Raw genomic sequence first — 15,028 nt, forward strand, 5'->3', positions numbered from 1 at the left:
CACAAAAAGACAAGAAAAGATACAATTAGGCATTATGAAGTAAGAATAAAATTGAGTCATTTTGTTTCAGTGGAAGCTGCCTTTGCACATATAGCTGACATCTAATAGCTATCATTAGTACTACCATTCATCTAAAAAGGATCTTTTCAAATAAATCATTTGCTGGTTTCTCAGATTCCTTTGGGCAAAGAACCATAAACTTAAAATGTGTTCTAGTGTTATCTCAATATTTTCTTAGTTCCCCAACAAGTACTTGTTTCCTTTCTTTTTAAAAACAACTTTTACAGTTTTAGTAATCTTTACTAATCTAATGTCCTATTCTATAAGGAGAATATTTCTTTCCATTATGCACTTTTATTGACAGTTGTCCTTTAGGGCCTGTAAGTTTTATATTATTCTTAAGAAATTGAAAAGTTTCGTCCCCTCTCTCCCATTTTTTAAAAAGAAAATACTAAAAAAGTCCTCAAATACAGACTTTAATCTTTTGTTTGTTGAGCACAGATGTGCCTGATTTTCAAACTTGGCCAACTGTCAGATTTCTCTCAGGGTTGTCTACACTTCAAACTGCAAGTATAAATTCCAGCTCAACGAGACATACCCGTGCTAACTCTGATTTTGCTAATGCACTAAAAACAGCATACAGCCACAGCAGTGCAAGCACCAGGAGGGGCTAGCTGCCACGAGTGTGCCTGTCAGAGACACTAGGTACACATTCAGGCCAGCTAGCCCCTCCTCCTTGTCATATTGCCATGGCTGCACTTTATTTTTAGTACACTAACTAGCTCAATGGGAGCTAAGGCAAGCAAATCTCCTCACACTGAGAATTACACCCCCAGCTTGAAGTGTAGAGAGACCCTCAGTTGTCTCAAACCCACATCCATTCTGTGTTCACCCTTGTGATGTGTCCAGAAACCTTCAGCGAATATCTGTGGTTACACCATACTAGTGCAAACTCCCTAACTTTATTCATTAAAAGGAAAAGACCACTTTAGGCACTGGAGCTGCAATTCAAACTTCTTGTATTTGTCCCAGCTGATGAAGAATGATTTCCTTCTTAATGAAAAGCTTTGATAATTCTGAAGAGGCAACCTGAGCAAAGTAGCTCAGGCTTGCAGGATGACTGCACCATCATAGTTAGGGTTTCATTGTGATTTTTTGCTTAAAGCAAGGATTCAGCCTCTTTCTTCTATATGAAGAATACATCGTCAGGGGGACAGATTCTCAGCTGGGCTGAATTCATACTCAGTGAAGCAGAGGAGAGGGGGGTAAACGTACCTCTAAGCAGCCTTTCTGCTATCCCAACCTGGGGCCAGTGGTCAGGCCATTTTGGCCCTCACTGTAATATAGAACAACTTAAGTGTGCTCTAAGTCCTGCCAGCAGGACCAGTAGGGATGACTTCTCCAGTCGAGGATTGAAAGGACTGCTATATGTTTTGGCCTGCGCACACAGCCTAAATGGATACCACCATCTGTAACAATTCTTTCAAAAACGTGGAAAGGTTGGGTTCTTTAAAATAAAGCAATAAAAGAAAACAGTAATAGCAGTAAAACAAACAAAAAACCCCATCCCAATTAACTGGTGGTAAAAATTGTTCTACTAAAATATATTGTGAAATAATCAATTAAAAATAAATTAGTGGGACGTTTTCACAACTCCTGGGACACTTTCTAATACCTCTTTAGACCTGTGAATTATTTTTCTAAGTTGCTATTTTTAGCACATCTAAAACTTGGTATTTAATATCAATTAGTTATTTGTCAGTTCATTTATCAACAAGAACAATGTAATATTACATTTAAATATTTTATTTTCTCAATTAAATGAAATAAAAATAGATTTTAAAGTTTAAATTGGTGTCTGTGTAATTATTTATTTCCATAACTGTATAGTGTAACTCTTCAAAGAAAACTCAAGGAAGGTATCTCAGAAAAAAACCAGTGATTTTTGAGGGCACCTGCTTCTGATTGTGATGGACAATCCATATGTGTTAAATGGTGCTAGGTGAAGATTGTGCTTTCTCTAAATTGTTGTTAATTGGTTGCTAGGTAGCTGTGAACTGTAACAATGTTGTGAACTTTACAGCTGTTGGGGTGGGGGAGTCTTATTTTATACAGAAGGAGATGCTCAGTGCCAATCAGGAAGAGTCAGGGGATCCTTTAACCTTTCAATTTTGGACAGTATTCAGTTTTGCTCATTTGCATGATGTAAAGATGCATACTTTGCATAATGAGCAGGGTTTTCCCCCAAGATATTAATAGAAGGTTGAGGGAAGGAACTGTCAGATAATCTCAATGTAAGTCCTACATTCATTGGAGACCTGCTAAAATTTGATCTCAAATAATTGTTGCTGTCCACAGACCGAGTTAAATGTGTTGAGAGAAGCTTTCTGGGAAGAGAATGCATAGGGTAGAAAATGAAAAATGTGGAGATTACACCCTTTAGAGTTTTGATGGAAGCCATGATAAAAAAAAAATAGGAGCTACCTTATCAACTGACTTTGCCCATTTTAGAATTAAATCTCCACATGGTAGCAAAGGATTTATTACATTGTAAAGTTGCAAACTGAAGATAAGAAGAGTGCTTCCACCTCTCCCTCCCTGCTTATAGTGTATAAAATCTCTTGGAAGTGAGGTGATTAATTTTATATAGACTCTTGAGGTATAGTGTGTCTGTAAATGTTCTGCTTTAAAGATAAGTAAGAAGGAAAACACACACACTTTGCCAAAAAGAAACAAAATGTTTGAAATAATCTATGACCAGGAAAATAAACACAATCTTTCATTGCTTTTAATAGTAATTATGAAGCTGTAATTCCATTTGGGTATTTGTAGCTTGCAATAAGCTATATCAAGAAAAACTGTGAGGTGGCAACTGCTTTTCTGTTTTTCTTTTTTCTCTGGTGGGTTGGTGCTGATGGTAAGATGGTGTATTTTCATTCAGCTTCTTGTGTTTTTCCCTTCTGGGGTTCAAACAGAGAACTGAATAGCCCCGAGTAGCCCTGTTGCTCTTAATATTGTTCTCCATCCACTCAAGAAACATCATGCAACAGCTTAATAAAGTGCAGAGCTTTATTATGTGAGTATAAATGAGGCCATCTGGTTCATATAAAATTAGAGATGGAGCCCAAACTGGAACAGCACATCTGAATCCCCTCAGACTTTGAGAATGCTTGTGTCCAGAAATGAACTTTATGGCTTCTGCCCACCTTTGCACTGAAAATGAGTCAACCGAGAGATAAATTAACTCTTTTTGTTGATATGGTTCATGACTAAAGGATTGCCCCCTTCATCTCCAACCAGCTTCTCCTAAGCACAAGAAATAAAATTGGCCCCACTGTCCCTGTGGATTGCTTAGGGTGCTGGATCGGGATTTAGAAAACAAGCAAAAATTCAAATATACATAGCGATGGATTGAACACAGTGTCCAAGTGATCACGGAGCAATGACAGTGGTTGATAGCTGAGCACAGAGCTCAGTCAAAGCAAAATAAAAATTGAAACGTTTTAAGAAAAATTATGTACACTTTTTTCTCTTTCTTTTGATCACTAGATGCTGCTTCTTATTTTCCATTGCCCAGAACTTTGACCTACTGAGCCCCTAACTTGCCAGATTACTTGAACCAACCTGAAACTTTGCCCAAAACAAGAAAGAAACCTATAGTAATATCTAATCTATCTGTCTAGGTTCTTATATTAGCACCCCATCACTGTGATGTCTGAGAGTGAAATTCACCCAAGTGTAGAGAGACAGCATAAGGCCTATGCAACACTTAAATTCCATTTATGCCCTATTTTGAGGAATTAAGTGGGATTTAAGTGATGCATAGGCCTATGTTGTCATTTGCAAAAGAGTGAATTTCACCTTGAGTTAATCATGAATTTTGCACAAACATATCTCATTTCTGCAGTCAGCGAGACCTAGAGTTTGGTTGGAGTTTTTCATTTGTTTTTTTCTTTAGTTTTTTGTAGTTTTGTTGTGGAAGACTTAAATCTAACAAGTGAGTTTGGCAGTTTACTCTGAAGATGCTGATGTTCTGGTCATCCTGATCTTTTCTGGAAGTGAGTTATGGATTGATAAACCAGTTGTTCAGAAAGCTGCATCTTCCACACAAGGCCAATGCTTGATGTTGATGGTTCCTTTGTTCAGTGGATTGTAGCTGTTGTAGGAGGTCATTTGGTTTCACTTTTCAAATTCTAGTGTGTCTTTGGTCAATGTTCATATTTATAGAATCTTCAGCAATCTTCAAGACTTCCAAGCAATCTGTCCACTAGTCACAGGGACAATAAAGGTAATAAGCAGTAATTCTTAATTGTTAGCAAATTTCCTTCAGCCATGTATCTCACTTGTTCCTTCTCTCTTTCATGAAAGCCATTGTTGTCAGTTGTTGGCTGCGTTTGTGTTTTCCCAGTGTATATGCTGTCCCAGCTCTGCGAGACATCACTCCACAATCAAACTATTCAATAAGACCACAGATCCTTTCAGCAATGAAGGCACCCGGCCAGGTTTATTGTCAAACGAGTACAGAAGAAAGCACCCTATACATGCTACAAGTACACTTAATATTGTGTGCCCCTGACAATGGACCAGCTCAGTAAACGGCGGGACTTTCCATTCTTCACTCAGCCAGCCAAAGATGTTTCCTCTGAGACCCTCTTTTATACACTGATACAAACAAGTTGAGTATTGCCCCGCTGACATGTATAGTTGCCACCCTTTGACGTGGAAAGATACCACCTTTTGATATGGTATGATGCCACCCATTATCTTGTACCGGATGGTTTGGTCAAAACATCTCTATTCATCATATTAACAAGACATTTCTATCCATTATAGTGTCATTTGGAGAAGTCAGTAAGCCCTTGTTATCTTTGGGGTATTAGGATGTCCTGGCACCTTTCTAGAATGTGCTTGAGCCTAGCACTTCTTTGGAATGTGTATTTGTAATACCAACTCTGTTCTTGCCAGTTACGGAGAGTCTGCCAGCATTCACAGCATGACTTCTGCTAACTTTGCTTTATACCAGGGGTGGGGAACCTTTTTTATGTCAAGGGCCTGATGGTGGCCCTGGCGGCGGGGGAGAATTTGGCGGCGGCACGGTTTCGCGGTGGCAGCGGGGTTCCCTGGGGGGGCGGGGGGACAGTGCCCGCCGCCGAAAAGGGGCAAACAGCGGCAGGGTTCCGGCGGCAGGGTTTTGGCGGCGGGCACTGCCCCCCCACGGAACCCCACCGCCGCCGTGAAACTGCGCCGCCGCCGAATTCCCTCCCGCTGCCAGGTCCAGACCAAATGATTTCGCGTGCCTTATACGCGGGCCGGACGTTCCCCACCCCTGCTTTTATACCATTACCTTAGCTCAGGCCTTATACCTGGCCTGTTTTACTAGGCCTCATGTCTCAGGCTCTTACTTTCTACTACAGCCATCACCTGTTCTGGGAATGATGTTACAAATTATGCCCATCTTAATTTACAGCCTAGTCTAGTAAAGAACCACTTAGCCAATTGTCTTCTGAAGCCAGTATGTTCCTGTTAAAGATATTCCTACTCATATTGCAGTACCATGCAACAGCCAATCCTTGCACCTGAAAGAGTCACTTGAATTGACCAATGGAAGCCCTTCAAGGAAGAATACCATTGGTTGGTGGGCTCTGCAGCACTGACTGTGTGGTGTAACTTTTCCATTGGCCCTGTCCTATTTCATGCTGACTGTTAGGGCTGACCCTTTTAGATTTTAAGTTTCAGCATGCTACTAAAGTCTCTGTTTTTCTGAAAAATCATTCAAATAGTAGTAGAATTCATGACATTTTCCTATGTACACAGAGAATCCATTCAGTGATAACTAACGTCTATTTTTCATAAGAGGGCCATACCATAGGTATGATACTCTCTCATACTGGTCCATGATCAGGACTCCTAGACACTATGGTAATACAAGTAATTAATAACAATAATAATAGCAACCACTTAATCAGAATTCAGCACTGGGATATCTGTCTCCAATTTCCTATTTGAAATTAAGCTTATGTAAATACCATAATAAAATATCATTAACTGTAAAATTTAGAAATGAAAACATAAGTGCAAAGGGTCTCAAAGGCCATGTGGTGATAAATCAGTACAGCAGAGCTGTTTTATAAATGTCATAAATATTGCCATGACTTGGCTTTCAAGTGGAGTCAACTTTTCTTTGATGCTGACTAACTATAAATTCAGCTGAGCTTTTCTAGTCATCATACATTTAAACACATTAATAAAACTATGCCAGGTAAGATGGAAAATATCACCTACAACATCAGAAAAATAGCTCTTTAATTTTACAAAACTAGTTCAGAAGGAAAGATGGATTCAATCAAGATCTAGATTGTTTTAAGCTTGAAAAAGGGTATTCATTATAATAAAAATGGGATGCCAATATATGATAAGCAAGAGCTCAAAGATTTCTGACAAACAATAGAGTAGTACACAGTCTGCTCAAAGGTATTAGGAATTTGAACAGCTACTTTGGAGAAATAGTCCATTTTTTTTTCTTTTATAAGAATTTGACCTTGTTCTTTCTGTGGAAATTTGTTTATAAAGAATAATACCTATACTTAACATAATGCTACTGAATTAGATGTTTTCAACTTCAGTACATGATTTGGAATTGAGTTGTGATTTACAAATTTAAAGGAAAAATGCACTGATTATCTTGAATATATTATATACAAAAGTGAAATGACCATTCACTAGAGAGAGAGGGAGAGAAATATCCTGCGCCTGTTTTAATAGCCATAACTAGGCATCTCATAGAGCACAACAACATCACTGCTGCTTCCCTTCAGGAAGTTCAGCCTTTGGAGTCACAGAAGTGAAATTGTTGATCAGTTTTTGAAGTGTCTGTTTGTTTATATTTCATTTTTTACTCAGAATTATTTTTGTTATGTAGACATCTGTCTGCTAGAAATTTAATCAATGCCACTAATTCAGTTCACCCAACTGATTTCTTATTCTAAATCTAGGAGCTAAAAAACACCACATGCACATGCACACACATACCTACCTTTAAAAATAAAACAAAACATAATGACACTGATATCACCTTCTTAGTTACCTTTCTGTTCTCTCTGCTAGGATTTATGTTGGCAAATTCCGATAGAATAGGTGTCAGGGGTTTAGTGGCCATTCTTTCTGATCTTGACTAGACACTAAAGGTTTGGGCATAATTATCAACATAATTAGACCATATGTACTCCCACCACCCTGGTGAGAATTTGTTTGCGCAGCACTGTACAGGAACAAAATTAGATGCCTTCTCTGCTTGGCATCACTTAATATTGTGTAACTCAACTGCAAAAATGCTTCAACAGCCAGCAAGTGCTGCCATCCACGCTGCCAACTAACAGATGGTCAAATATGACTTAAGTTCGTTGAACAAGATAAGGGATTTGTCAGGGTAAACAGGTGAAATTCTGAGATCATATTAGAAAATGTAAGTGCATAAGAGTCAATAGCAGAGAAGCCATGAAGGCAAAGTATCAAATGAGTATAATAGGCTACAGCCTTTACAAAAATCTTAAATAAATGAATAATGTTGCTTTAAAAGTTGCAGTGTGTGTCCTAGGTGTCAAACCCAGCTCTGTGAGTTCCCACACATCTGTCCCATCCTGGCCTCCACCCAATGTCTGCTGAAATCTGGTGGGCTGAGAAGCTAGCAGGACTAAAGCCTCAGCTTAGGCACCACCCACAAATGTCCTGATTGGAGGAGTACCTGGCTCCACCAATTGGCCAACCGTGTTGTTTAAGCCAGAAGGAGGCACAGGAAGTTGTGTGAGCAACTTGGTGGTTCTCTGTTGCTGCACTGGATCCTGCTTGTGGTTGTTCCCTGCACCCAACTCTGGTCCTGATTCCTCCTCCGCTCCTTGCTCCTGCCTCACCGCTGCCTTTGCTCTTGGTTTCCATTGTGCTCGTGCACCATGCCTGGTTCTTGCCCTTATGCCTTACTTTCAACTAGTTACTATTCCTGGCTCTGACTCTGGCTTGATCTTAGGCTCTGGCATTGGTATCTGACCTCAACTTTGAGCCTCACCTTCAATTCCTGGCTCTGACTCTAGGTTGACACCCGACTCTGGTGATCAGCTGTTGACTCTGGTGCTGACCCTTGACTTTGTTTCCTGACCTGGACACCAGCTCCACCCACGAGACCTGTCTTCTGCTCTGACCACTGGGCGAGACCCTCTACATCCCTGTCCCTAACAATGTTCTCTAAGTACAGCTGACCTGGACTGAATTTGAGCCACCAACCTAGTTGAGAAAGGTTATATATCTCCCACTATTTATTCCCCTGAGCATTACTGTTCCACTTACATAAAGACTTTGTAAATATGAATCTTCCTTCTCTTTGTCAGAGCCTTGAAATAATCACAGTTCAATAAAGTTGGTTAGCCTGTGTCTACAAAGGATAGTATTAATTAAAGTAGTGCTTGCACACCATTCATATTGCATATAACTTGTTATGAAGTTCTAAATAATTTAAAAAGCCATTGTCACTTTAATTTTGGCCCAAAAATGAAGCTTTTGTAAAATGAAGTTTTTACAAAACCTAAGACCAATAAAAATGTTTCTATGATTTTTGTGTAATTCTAGTGGAAACAGTTCTTTAGTAAACAAACATTCCTTGGTACTGTTTGGTTTTTAAACATTGCAACAGTGTACTAGTGCATGAGATCCTGAACATAAAAATGATTGGAAATTGACTATTAAGTAAAAGTGAAATTGATTAGGCTTTTTTCATTGCTTTAAGGTGAAGTACAAAAAAATGAGCAACATAAACTGTGCAAAGTAAATCAGATTTTTGAAGTTCAGTTTGAGTACCTCTTCAAAAATCATGTGTCAGGAAAAATCATAAGATTGACTTAAATCATGAGATCTAAATTTTTTGGCTGTTTTTATTTGCCTTCTGGTTTGTGTTTTTAGGAGTCACACAACATAGAAACTTTTTTTTTAAAATAAAAGCTGAAATTCTCCTGTACTCCTGTGACTCCAGGAGCTGGGGCTTTAAAATAAAACACTAAATCTGGTTTAGATTTGTGATAAAAAGGTGAAAACTGGCAACTCTTCACATTGTGGATAATCTAAGGGGTTTTACTAGATTACATATTATTTTAAAAAATGCCTAACCTAATATCTCTTTCCCAAATAAAGTAATCACTAGAATGGAGGATTGTAGAAGTCATAAAATTGATTTATTTTTATGGGGAGCTAACAATGTGCTTAGCACTGTTACAAGCAGAGTAAAGCAGGGTATTTTCCTTCAAGGAGCTCACTGTCCAATTATGTTGCCAAATTCATGTTTGTCTCTGTGGACAGATCCAGGTTAATATATAGAATGACCATTTACCAAAAGCCTCATAATGAATTGAAAGTTATAGTAAGGAATAACTAAAAGCCATTTATAAAAATAGTGTTATGTGCTAACACTATTTTTTTCTCAGTGATTATGAAGCGACAGCAACAGTTGAAAGTTGCCAGCTAATCTTCACCCACAAATCTGTACCTTCCCTAATCAATTTGATCAGAAAACTAATAATCAATCTCATTCACTTCCCCGCAACATGCCTTCAAGTCCAATTTCCTGTTCCTTTTCCGATAACTCTTCTTGTCGTTAAGTGGTTAAGGCTCTTCTTTCCACTTCATTTGAAAACCAGTCATATTCCTTTTATTTTATATGCGCCAGCATGCCTTCTAGCATTTTACTTCATCTTGACCTGAAACAATGACTTCAACGTACACAATGACTTTTCATGCCAAAACATCTCAAGGCACTGTATTAAAGTTGTCAGTAAATAAATCATACAGTCGGCAGTTCCGAGTTATTAATTGAAAACAAAGGGAAAAACAAGTGAGTTCAGGTTGATTTTAAAAGTGAAACAATGGAAGCATCCTTGACATCTCTGGACAGATATGTGCAGAGAAAAGGTGCTAAATGAAAAAAACTACCGTGTAATTTGATATTTAATTACTGATGAGATGAAGCCCTGCACCAGATTACCTTGACTGGCATAAATTGTGACCATATCACAGCAAGAACATAGTCCAAAATTTAGAAGGGCTTTGTCAATTGAGACAGCACCTGGACTCTGATTAGGAATCAGTTTAAATGAGCCAGAACTGAAATTACCTGCTTCCTTCATGTATTGTAAATAGGATCTTAGTAGCAGAACTAGAACTTTAGTCTGTTAATTATGTAAGCGGCAATATCAGAAAAAGTGCATTACTGATGTCTAAACAAGATAGAACAAAAGGTATTGTTTTATCACAAGAGTAGTAAAATCACATCCTGTAATATTCCTAATAGTATTAGTAGTAATAGTAGTAGTTTCTTTACAGTAAACCTGTAATTCAAATGTTGGTGCAGCACAGCATTTGACAATGCATGTGTTAATAATGTTGTTTGATCATATATCACACATGCAAAATCTGAATGCAGTAGTTTAGTTTAATCCAATAAACCAACAGTTATTACGAAGGGACAAGTGAAAAAAACTTTACTCCACCAGTGTTATGAGCAGAAATGTTACAGAAATAAAATAGCTATCAATTACATTTGTACCTGTAGTATATAGGCAATGAGCAAGTAAATGCTTCCATTTGCAGGCAATTATCTGTCTATCAAAATGCATTGTAGAACATAGTGAATAACTAGCAACAAATAATGTATTCAAATTTAGCCTATTTTTGCATGATTAATATCAACAAACTGGGATTTCTCCAAATATATTCATTATTCAAATTTATTAACAAGTATCTTTGATTTTTTTAATTATCATGAATATTCAAAATTTGAACTGTGTTGCTTAAATATAATTAGTCAAATAAGTTGCATGGCATTGATTCTCAAATGGATGAGCAAGAAAGCACTTCTGGGATGAATGAATGCTTGCTTGTGCAAATTTAAAATCCTTTTTTCCATAAATACTCCCATATGTAATGTGAAATTTGCTTTCTGCAACGTTTGCCAATAAAACTTGATTGTTCAAAAAATTGTGAAAAGTGACCATTCAAGAGGAGTGAGAACTTGGTAGAATCAAATGTATTTAAAATTTAAACTAATTTTAGATTTTGATTTTAGTTGAGTTTATTTTGCATTATTCAGCGAGCCCTAGCATAGTGTATTTTTGTAAGATTGTGGAATTATAACCAGGTATCATTAGATAAAGTGATGATATTTCTTCATGCACAAGTAGTATTGCATCACAAAGTTGAAGTGGCATTATGCTTTTTAAGAAAGTGCTACAGTCAATTCCTTTTGTTTTCTGTGTTTATATCATTATCTGCGATAACTCAGTATTTTCTACACCTGAACTTTTCTCCTACCTTCAGTGAGTATTAAATTGTATTTTTTTTTCTTTAGCCCTGAAGTTGTAAAGAGTGAACCATACGGCGAGAAGGCTGATGTCTGGGCTGCAGGGTGCATCCTTTATCAGATGGCAACTCTGAACCCACCTTTTTACAGCACCAACATGCTCTCCTTGGCAACTAAAGTACGCAAGTTTGCTAGATCAAACTGCACAATTATTTTTGCATGCACCTTCTGGGTTCCCCAGGGTTCAGATATAAGATTGTAGAAGACAAGGTACTTTGCAGTACAAAAATGTGAATAAGTAGAAGTAAAATCTCATTGACCAGGGCATGGACTGCAATGTTGCCATTGTAACCGTTAAAAGTTGTACTCTATAAACATTTTAATTACCAATACATTTTATCCTATCATTTAGTGGTAGGATCTTTAGGATTCTAAAGGTTTCTTACGATACTGTAGAGTTGGATTTGCAATAGGGTGTGCACTACTAGCAGTCTAGAACATTATCATAAAAAAAGATATTTCAATTTTTGTGTAAATTTCACCCTGACTCAAATGCTGTTGCTCCTTAGCTTACAGTTACTTAATATTATATTATTCTGTTTATCTGATAATGAGACAAATTCTGCATTAGAAGATATGATATAAAGTTTTTTTATTAAGTTATAGTGGTGATGTAATGTCTGTCGCGTTCTTCCAAGGAAAAACATTAATCACACAGACTTCCATATATATAATAGAATATTTTTATTCCTTGCTGCAATTTTCTTCACTCTTGACTCTTTATTTTGCAGATAGTAGAGGCTATGTATGAACCAGTGCCAGAAGGAATCTACTCCAAAAAAGTGTCAGTTACCATTAAAAGGTAATTACTCATGTAGTTTTATTTCTCCATCTTCTCAGAAAGGTGCTTTGTTTTGTATATTTTCATTATACAGATGGCAATGTGAGAACTTACTGACTTTAACAAGCTTCAGTGTTTGTCTCTGAATATAAAAGGGCTTCAGGGTTAAAGGAAGAAAGAGATGTGCTCACACTGCAAATAATACATATAAGATATGTGCCACTATCATCAGCATGTCTAACCCTGTAATATTGGTTCCTCTTGTAAATGGTTTATTGGTTGCATGTTTCCTTTTTTATAATTAAAAAGTGCTTGATAGGTTGAGTCGTGTAATGAAACGAACCTCCCAGTGCCTCTTTTTAAGATATTGTGTGTTTCCATATCCTGCAAATTATAATGGAATGTTCATTTGTTTGTATTGATACAGGAGTTTTGTTAGAAATTTTTAAAATTCAGGATGTTTCTCTTGTATTTATCTTCATGTAATGAGAACCATTGATGAATGTACAGTTTGTAAACATGTATCTATGGCTCAGTTACCTCTGTCATCCCTTGTCTTTCTTTTTCTCTCTCTCTTTCATATATAATTTGGGGATTAGGAGTATGTATGAATGATCAGATGTGAATTAATTTTAGATTACAAGATACTGAAGGCTCTGTCCTTTATTATAGGAAATGCAGCAAGGAATTTGATTTGCCCTGTCATCTTGGCATTACTCTAACATGTAGTAAGCACTCAGGAGATTGGTTTGCTGGAGAAAAGGAATGGTCCAGGCTTATAAAAATCATAGAATTGTAGGACTGGAAGGGACCTTCAGAAGTCTTCTGGTCCAGTCCCCTGCACTCAAGGCAGGACCAGGCATTATTTAGACTATCCCTGACAGGTGTCTGTCCAACCTGCTCTAAAAATTTCCAGTGATGGAGATTCCGCAGCATCCCTAGGCATAAATTCTGGCAAGTCAAATGTAAAAGTATAATTAGGCAGGCTGTAGGAAGGCGCTGTGACCTCCCCCGGAGTCTGGACCCGAGGAAGGGCCGTAGCGACCCGGCTCGACCGAAACAGTCCCCGCAGACAAGTCTGCCCGGCAACAGAAAGGCCGGGCTGGGATAGGGCCGGCAGGCCAGTCTGCCTGGCAACCAAAAGGCTGGGCAGTAATAGGACCACCCGGCCAGCCCAATCAGTGACAGCGGGGCGGAGTCCCTACAGGAAAGTGCAGTATAAAAGACAGGCCCCAGAGCTCAGTAGGGAGGAGACTGCTGTCGGAGGCAGACGTGCTGCCCCGGTGGCTGAGGCCTAGGCCAGATTGGAGCTGAGCAGATACCAGGGACGCTCGCCTCCCAGAGCGGAGACCCCAATCATCCCCCGATCCTACCTCGGGGCCCGAGACTGGGTAGGGCCTCCGGCTGGACCAGGCTTCCGGATCCCAGTGACTGGGCTGAGCCGCCCGAGCAACCCAGATGAGAGATACCGCCTGAGGCCGGACGGGACCTGGAGGAGCTGCCCAAAGCCAAGCCCCCAGAAGCCTGACGGGACCTGGAGGAGCTGCCCGAAGCTGAGCGCCCAGAAGCCGGACAGGACCTGGAAGAGCTGCCCGACGCCGAAGCCTCCCAGGAGCCCTGTGACCTGGAGGAGCTGCCCCCCGCAGAGGAGCTCCCTGCCTTGCCACCAGTGGACGAGGAGGGACTGGCGGGCCTAGTACCCGAGTACCCCAGCGACCCTGAGGACCCTGACGAGATAGATACCTGGGGATATGGGGAGGAAGTGGCCCAGGGACTGCCATAGACAGTGGCTGAGTCTGGGGCAAGGACCCTGTTGGCTTGTTGCGGCAGGGTCCCGCTGACTCAGTGGCAAACGCCTTTGCCACAGCTAGGGCCTTGGGCTGGGATGCAGTGGAGACGGGTGGGCCTGCGTCCCCCTCCCCCCTTCCCTAGCAATCCCAGGAGATCCTACTCCTCCCTACCTCTATAGATAGCGGATCCACTGTCTGCCTGCCCTGCCTGAGGGCTGGGCCATTGAACTGCAGGCTTGCCCCCCCTGCCTGAGGGCCAGGGCAACAAACTACTTGCTGGCCCACCCTGCCTAAGGGCTGGGGCCACAGACTACTCGTTTGCCCGCCCTACCTAGGGGTCAGGGCTCTAAACTGCTTGCTTGCCTCAACCGGCCTCAGGGCCCGAGGCAATAGACTGCCTACGTGCCTAACCCCACTGGGGGGTGGAAGGCTAAAGACCACAGGACTGCCCGCCCTGCCCAAGGGCCAGGGCTAAGACCCGGGCACCAGAGCTAACTGTTTCCCATTTAGGAAGGCGCTGTGGCCTCCCCCGGAGTCTGGACCCGAGGAAGGGCTGCAGTGACCCGCCCAGATAGGACGGACATTCTACGCAGGCCAAAAATAAATTTGAAGAGTAACTAGCAAAAGATGCAAAAACTAACAGCAATATTTTTTGTAAGTACATCAGAAGCTGGGAGCCTGCGAAACCATCTGCGCGGCCACTAGATGACCAAGATGCTAGAGGAGCACTCAGGGAAGACAAGGCACTCAGAGAAGCCAAATGAATTCTTTGCTTTGATCATCATTGCAGAATATGTGAGGGAGGTTCCCATACCTGAGCTATTCTTTTTATGTGATAGATGTCCCAGACCGAAGTTTTAGAAGAGGAGTTTTTGGAACAAATTGATAAATTAAACAATAATATGTCACCAGGACCAGATGGTATTCATTCACTCAAAAGTTTTTAAGGAACTCAAATATGAAATTGCAGAAATAATAAGTTTGGTATGTAACCTATCTCTTAAATCAGCCTCTGTACCAGGTGACTGAAAGATAGATAATGTAATACTGATTTTTTAACAA

General features: G+C 40.0%; 1 protein-coding gene across 4 annotated transcripts in view; it reads left to right on the forward strand.

Moving 5' to 3' along the window:
- NEK10 (NIMA related kinase 10) overlaps window positions 1-15,028 on the forward strand; it is a 163,276-nt gene that overhangs the window by 77,630 nt on the left and 70,618 nt on the right. For all 4 annotated transcript variants that reach the window (XM_067561623.1, XM_067561620.1, XM_067561621.1 and 1 more), the window contains 2 exons: window positions 11,384-11,513; window positions 12,127-12,197. In XM_067561623.1, coding sequence (XP_067417724.1) covers window positions 11,384-11,513; window positions 12,127-12,197 — 201 coding nt within the window. The remainder of the gene's footprint in view (window positions 1-11,383; window positions 11,514-12,126; window positions 12,198-15,028) is intronic.

This window comes from Emydura macquarii, unplaced genomic scaffold, assembly GCF_026122565.2.
Source record: "Emydura macquarii macquarii isolate MOO-44397 ecotype Brisbane River unplaced genomic scaffold, CSIRO-AGI_Emac_v2 contig_2422, whole genome shotgun sequence".
In the NCBI taxonomy this organism is placed as follows: Eukaryota; Metazoa; Chordata; order Testudines; family Chelidae; genus Emydura; species Emydura macquarii.